The sequence below is a fragment of the Cryptosporidium hominis genome (genome assembly GCF_000006425.1).
Source record: "Cryptosporidium hominis TU502 chromosome 3 CHRO013037, whole genome shotgun sequence".
In the NCBI taxonomy this organism is placed as follows: domain Eukaryota; phylum Apicomplexa; class Conoidasida; order Eucoccidiorida; family Cryptosporidiidae; genus Cryptosporidium; species Cryptosporidium hominis.
This window is the reverse complement of record NW_667207.1, coordinates 2,488-10,372: the sequence shown is the minus strand read 5'-3', so window position 1 is coordinate 10,372 and position 7,885 is coordinate 2,488. Positions and strand designations below refer to the sequence as shown.

General features: G+C 32.3%; 2 protein-coding genes across 2 annotated transcripts; one reads left to right on the top strand and one right to left on the bottom strand.

The window, feature by feature from the left end:
- Nucleotides 1–2,650: 2,650 nt before the first annotated feature.
- Chro.30034 (hypothetical protein) lies at nt 2,651–6,028 on the bottom strand. Its single annotated transcript, XM_661124.1, has 1 exon — nt 2,651–6,028. The coding sequence occupies one exon, from the start codon at nt 6,026–6,028 to the stop codon at nt 2,651–2,653; it is 3,378 nt and encodes a 1,125-aa protein (XP_666216.1).
- Nucleotides 6,029–6,779: 751 nt separating this feature from the next.
- Nucleotides 6,780–7,277, top strand: Chro.30033 (hypothetical protein). Its single annotated transcript, XM_661123.1, has 1 exon — nt 6,780–7,277. The coding sequence occupies one exon, from the start codon at nt 6,780–6,782 to the stop codon at nt 7,275–7,277; it is 498 nt and encodes a 165-aa protein (XP_666215.1).
- Nucleotides 7,278–7,885: the final 608 nt, after the last annotated feature.

Here is a 7,885-nt window from a genome sequence, read left to right as displayed (position 1 = left end):
CAATTAAAAGCTCACAAGATCTCTTTAAAAGTACATTGGACATCTGATCTTTAATAATATTATCAAGAAGGATGAGCCCATAAGCCAAATCATAACAACAGCTTGCAGTTTCAAGAGTTGTTGCTCCTAAGTAATAATCAAATATATCCAATGCCCACTGTTGTTGTAAAGCAAGAAAGTTCCAAGATGGATTCAATCGAATCATCCAATAAAGCCAGTGTATTGATTTCATTTTTCCCAATACTTTCATTGATAGATTCTTCAGTACTATCAGTTGATTGAATATCAGTTTCTTTTAAAAATCTAAATTCTTTATTGTTTTTGTTAAAATAGTACAAATGTAATGCATGTATCAGTCTAACTCTTCCAAGCTGTTTAAGTAACCATCCAATCCTCAATTTAGGGGGAGTTTTTGGAATTCTGTTTGGATTTGGATTTTCAATAGTATTTAGTAGTCTAGGAATATACTGTAGATTAGAATTAAGGAATCTTTGGTATAACTCATATTCTAATTCATTTTCATCCTGTCCATGAAGGTCAAAAATACCTTGAATAATGGATTTATCAGTATCCTTAGATTTTATTGCATACTTGATATTACTTAACAAAATTCTGTTCTTTAAGGAGCTATTTGAATCCAACGTATTATTGTCAAAATCCAGCTAAGAGTTTTTTCTACTAGACAATAATTTGCTATAATGCCTAAAAACATCACTATTACTGTCAAAACAACTGCTAATTACCAATGACTTAGTAATAGCTTTTTCCAAAATTTCTTCACAAGATTTCCAGTTTCCTCTTAAGAAATGTATCAAGGCTGTTGAAGTATATACATCAATAATTATAGGATGAATAACTGACCAATGTAAATCAATGATTTCAAAAATTAGAGTTGAGACACTGATTTCATGTGGTATAGACTTTTCTGATATGCTTATCTGATCAAAATTGTTATTTAATGCATTAAAATCAGTATTCTTGAATATTTCAATGTTCCTTAATCTTGAATATGACCACATTTGTAGAATTCTCATTTGTATTGAAGCAATATGATCCTGAGGAAAGAGGTTGATTACATTATTAAGAATTTGAATACATTTTTTGTCATATTCAAGATATGAGAAATATCCCAGAAGCTCTAACCAGGATTCTTGTACAATCCAATCCTGTCTAACAAGATGTCTTTCAGCACCTTGAAATTGCTCTGAATGGGTCATATAATCCAAAAAGAACTGAATATTTGTAAAATAGCTTGCTGAAAGTTTTATACTTAATGCTATTAACTTCTGTGAAATAGTTGGGGTGGAAATAACAGAAAAGCTGTTATATCTTGGCAATTTAATAATCTCTGGAGTCTCTAAAATTCCCCAAATTGGAAGACTCTCAGAAAAGTAATGTTCACTCTTTCTCTTTGCTTTAGGCAAAATTGAATCAAAATCATCGTAATTGATAGGAAAAGTTGAATCATCCTGGAGATTTTCCTTCAACTTTTTAATATCCAAGAAAAACTTGACTCCTGTATGATGGTCTAAAGCATAGAATAAAGCTCCTATTGGTATTTTGTTCTTGGAAATGCTAGTTTCAGCAATAGAAAATTCCCAAGAGCATAACTTTGAGATACATGTTGACCAAAATAGCTGTGAATTTGGTGAGTCTCCTAAAATTAAGTTGAATAAATTTGTCAACATTACTTGTAAAATTGTAATTTGGTGAAATCTATGTCTTCTAAGCATAATTAAACTTTTTTGGTTTAAGCTAAATAGACATTCCAAAACCCAATATGGAAGGGTCATCTTATTCATTTGAATTAACTCTCTAGAAAACCGACGTAAATCTGACTTTTCTGATTCCAATTTATCATTTTCCTTTTTTCTAGAGTTTAATGTTCCTCTGTTTGTATAACTTAAAATATTATCATCAACATTAAAGAATTGTGAAGCCCAATCAACAAGAAGTTTGGATATTTCACTGATCTTTATATTGTGAACATTTAAAATATCCCAATTGTTTTCATTAAGAGCTTTAAAAATCTCGTTCCAATAGATTGGAGATTGAGTCATTAGTGATTTACTGTTATTTGCAGTATCTTTCTCTTCGTTTTTCATTTCTCTATGAATCACCTTTTCCTGATCTGCAACTACATCTGTGTTTAGGAACTGTGATGAAAATAACTGTGATCTTGAATCCTTAGCTCTGCTATTAATCATAATACGTTCGCTCCCTATCCTCCTCTTTGTTGAAGTTATATAGATCTTGAAAATTGTATGTAACATAGACACACTTGGGCTCGAGCTATGGCAAGGGCAATATCTCCCTAAATTTCCACTTTCTTTCTTCATATAACTGATTGCTCCTGGTAAAAATAACGTTTTAATCAACTTGGGAATTAGATTCTTAATTGTTCTAGAAACTATTTCAATAGAAAATAGTTGCTTCAACCAAGGTGATCTTGTGAAGTTTAACATCCGGCCTAGCATATTGCAATTCATTCCTCTTGAATGAAGAAAATTCTCCAAAGTCACAGAATCATAAGGTGCAAATGCTGGAATACTTTCCAGCTGGTTCAAAACTATTTCAATCCAATTTGTATGCAAAGAATTTGACAGAAGTATAATTTCCTGGCCAATATTAGACTCATCAAAGAATATCTTTACTGTGCTTTGTCTCTTTGGTTCGTCAAAACATCAACACCTTTCACAATCTTGAGCTTTTCTTCTCTATTAAAGTCAGAAGCTGAAGAGAATCTGGTATTGTCATCAAATGCATTCAAAAGTAATTTTGCTTGAGATAGCAAATATTTAATCGTATCCAACCCTGTTCCTAGCAAATTTCCCCCTCCTTTAATACATGATCTTGGAAGGCAGTATAATCCTGGCCTCCTTTCCCAGAAAATCTGATCTCTTCTAAAAACATCGCCTTCAGTGAAGCTCCATTCTGAGAAATAGTCATTAGATGATTGCATATAAGAAGTCATTAACTTAACTCTGTTCATCTTTATCGCAGCTCCATCGTCGTAATGACCGAGTGTTGGGTATGGAATTTTGTCTCCAATATACGATATCAATTCCATGTGATTATTAGAATTTGTGTGAGTCTTTACTCTCATAGACTTTCCGCATAAGCTACAATGAGTGCCATCATTAATTTTGATTAAATAATTAGTTGTTGTTTCTGTAAACTTGCTAATTAGATTCATTGGTACTGGCTTAAATAACATAGCTTCTTTATTAATGTTAAAAAACCCATAGCTCCTTTGTTGTACATCCGAAGCACAAACTAAGCAAAAACCAGAAGGCTCTATTTCTTTCCTGAAAAGTTCGTGTAAATCATCAGGGGTGTAGTGGAATCTCCTCAACTTTTCATCAGTATCTTGATATTTGAGCATATCCTGAACTGCTCCTGCTTGTTTAATGAAAAGAGGCCTTATGGTGCAGCATTTATTTCTGCTTAAGAGTTTATTTTTCGAAAATGTATCGTAATTATGATAATATTCATCCGTTGAAGAATTTCCCCAATTAACTCTTTCTCCTTTAACATCCGAAACCCAAGGATCCCTTGGGAAGATATTATATGTATGATGAAAATTGTAATACTTGAAAATTCCAATGGAAGTCTCAAGCAAGATTGGTAAATGCTTTATCTCTGAAATTAGCTTTGTTGGATGAAGAATATTACTAATATTCAGGCATTTTTCAATATTGGAAATTTCACCCCTCTCATTACTTTGTATTGGTAATGGCCAATCGCAAATCGTGAATGGTAGTGGTGGCAGTGGCCTCACTACAATCCTGAATCCTGAATAATCTACACATGTTATTAGTGATGGACTTACTGTAGTCAAGTTTACTGAAGGATGGAGGATTTCTGAGCTACACTTAACGAACTTATCAATTCCCTTAAGAAGAATCATGGCGATTTCAAAATCACTTAATTTTTTATTTAAATTAGGATCAATATAGCCATCGTACCCAATAACAGCTTTTGAATTTGGTATAAATTGTCTTGGGGGGATCTTTCCTTTAGAGATAGAATTGTAGATCCTAATAGCTTTTTTTACTTTAGTTCTTAAGATGGCTTCGTTAATTGCCATATGTGCAGAAATTTCCCTTGTATATATCTTTGATGCATCCTCAGCCGAAGTTTGACTATCTCCAAGAACTAAGATTCCGAGTAAACCTCTACCAATTGTTTTATGATGTATGAATACACGATCATTTTCAAATAACCTTAAACTTGAGAAGGGATGATCCTCAGATAATGGAATAATTTGGCTCCTTTCAATTGAATCTACGACTTTCCTTTTTAAAGAGTTATATAAAGGAATAGTTTCATTTTCCTGGTCTTGATTAACTTCTGAAGAGGAATCTTCGACAACTTTAGGTATATTTTCATCAAAAGCAACAATTTCTGAAAATTCTTCAAAGTCATTCTCAAGTTTACAAAAGTTTGTTTCCTGGATCTTAATGTTATGGGTTTCACTGTCTGAAATATCACTTATATTAAGTACCTCAACAACTTCTTCGCCAACTTTGTTTTCCAAAGTTGAATCATCCATCTTTTCTTCGTTATTCAGTTTAATGTCATAATCCATTCCTAGCTCTTGATAGCTCCTTTTAATCATATAATCCCAAATTACAAACAAGTTCTTATAAGGCGTGAACTTTCTTACCTGATTCTTACCTCTAAAAATTACATCATCAATAATGTCCCTTGAGAACTCAGTTGCTGCTGCACCAAAAATGGTATTAACTAAAAGAACATCCATATTAGATTCCAAACTTTTCATGAAATATTCAAAGTGGTATGTCGAAATCTTGTTTCCGACAAAATTGTAGCTTGATTTCTTGTTCATATTGCATTTTCCTGCCTTGTACTTATTTGTAGATGGAAATATAGTTGACTTACTATAAGCTTCAACACTTTGCATGATTGCAATATCAACGGATTTGCAAAACCAAGTGTTCCAGTCCAAAGAACTGCTCATAATATTCTCAATTGAAGATGGGACTTTTATAGGCATAGATATCCCACTCCTATAATTTGAACTAAAATCATTTCCAATTAAAACAACTTTAGCATTTTTATTTCTTTTTTGCAACATAAGTATTCTCTTATTAATCTTTTGATTGTACAATGGCATTAAATGGAAAATATTTTGTAATGTTGGATATTTTGATAAAATATCTTTAAATTGTATAAAAGGGAAAGGGATTTTATCTTCCAATGACTCAATCGAAGACTCTAAATAACAACCTTTTATTTTAGATGTATATTTACCGTTAAATAAATTATCTTTTTCCTCATCAAGCTCGTTACAAGATAAATCTTTTTCTGAAAAGTTGTATTCAGAAGAAGAGTCATCGTATTGTTCTGCCAAAGATTTCCTAGATTTTTTTTCGTCACACAATGTTGAAAAGCATAAAGCATCATGAAGATCTGGTCTTCCAATTCTTTCTTGTAAAACTCTTCTAGTTAGTATTTGAATTGATCCTACAACCAAATGTCTTTTTACTAATTTCTCTTTCCCCGGCTCCCCAATTACTTCAAACTCAGCCGTGTTATCAACACTACCCACCCCTGTGAATCCATTATACTTAACTAGTGGAAACCACTTCATTGCAGTAGTTGGATCTCTTGTGCTACTTAGTCTTATCATTGACCTACAGACTGGAACAAGTGATCTGTCATTCATTACCAAGAAAATAGCAAGACGAACGGTTGTCGCTTTGTTATCTAGACAAAACGGAATTGGAATTTCAAAGTTGTGCTGAATTCGATGCTCAATCTGGTCCGCTTCAGCATCACTCCCATTATGGTATCTGCTCAAAGTTGCAAAAACTCTTCTTTTTGTTACGCAGGAGACATCTTTAATTGGTTCATGCCTTAAACCCACACACAATGCAATTTTGAATGTGCCTGGTAAGAGCTTTAGTATCTTGGAATACAACTTCAAACTCCCCACAGACACCACCAACATTGAGGCAGAACTGCTCCCCAGATCTTCAAAAATATCCCTTTCTAAAGCCATTATGAAGATATTCCTCCTTAATTATTACTATTTAATGCTTATAATATCATTTAATTTTATATTGGTACTTAATTTTTAATTGTTTCGCATACCGACATTATTGCACAAGTGGATTAGCATTTTTTTCCTTTTGCATGCGCCACTTTTTCTGCATGCATGCTCCCGCCTAGCACGTGTCGATTTGCCTTTATCACAGAATTGTTGCTTTAATTCAAAGTAAAAATACAGAAACAATTGCAAGAGGGTAGAAAATTCGACCTATTACCAAATGTTAACGGTTTTTAAAGTTAGAAATAGACTGTTAATATAATCTATTCAAATTGAAAAGTTGTTTTTCAAACTCTAAACAATAATTAAAATCATTTTATGTATAAATAATAAGCTAATATTTTAACAAGAGGCACAATTTGAGAATTTCATCCGAAACTATATTCAGTATTTCCTAAATAAATATTTATTTCAAAAGATAGCAAGCCAAAAATTTAATAAGCAAATTTTAATGATTGGTTAAATATTCAAGTATGTTTAATTAATAAAGTCAACCAATTTCTTATTCTAATTTAACTAACCTCGAAAAAGAGTAAAATTTTATGCAAGCAGAGCGATCTAATTCGTTAGCGCCATAAAAGGATACTTCATTAAATAGCAGTTTTGCAATTCAGTTGCAAATGAGGATACAAATAGCTATAATAAATAGTTTGAATATTATTATAACTAGAAATATCGTAGAAAATACAAGCTAAGCTAAAAAATGTCAAACTTATCAACTTCAACAGTAACACAAGGAGCGCAGACCTATAACCAAGGTACAGGTACACAAACTCAAACCTCACCAAACACACAAACAACCACCTCAAAGAAAACAATGTACCCTAAACCGCAATTACAACAAAGTTCTATATCTGGATATGAGCAGGTTAGTTCAGGAGTTTCTAGCCCCTACAATGGGTCAGTAGGATCAATTCCAGTAGTTTTGCAACCTCCATCGACTTCAGTTTCACCTAGCAACTATTATGCAGTTCCTCCAGCTCAGTACATTTTAGATACTTCTATTTATTCATCTGCAACTCCTTATGTTGCGGTTCCTGCAACAGTACTGTCACCCACAGTTATGACTTCAAGCCCTCAGATGAGTGCTGCATACGCAAGCTATGGATTTGTTCCAAGTCAGAATTTAGGGTACACAACAGTAGGAGTCTCCCCCACAAATACTTCAAGGCCATCAAAATACTCCCCAGGATGCTGTTAAGTATTTATCCTTAATATTATTTTAAAAATATGGAAAGAATTGAGAAAAATGTTTTATTACTGCATTGCAATTCATAAATTATTTAATTGTTTGTGAATCCTTTACTTAAAAGATTTCGAAATAAATATTAATATTAGAAGTCCTCTAGGTTAGTTAAATTTTGCCCATTAATAAAGCTCTCAACAGCTCTCTATTGATATTCTAAGCATTTAACTATTATTTCCCAATTTATTTATTTTTCTTCTCATTCATGCATTATTTCGGAAATTTATTATAAAGTCGAATAGGCGGGAAATCACCTTTCAAATTTTTGGTAACATTGTACCTAAAAAAGACTAAGGAGGGGTCAAGAAAGTAGCAAGAATTGAGGGGTTGAGGCAGAGCAATGTTAAAGGTATTCTAACAATAAAGGAAAGAATTCTGAATTTTGACTTACAATGGGAAAATTTTTACTTCATATTTAGGATTTGAAAAGCTTTAAATATTCAGTATTATGCTAGAATATTGTGAAGAGCAGATACTCCACAAATAAAAATTTATAATTGAATGAATCAAAGTCAAAATTTATTTCAACTTTGAGGATCTAAAAATATATAAAGAAAGTCTTT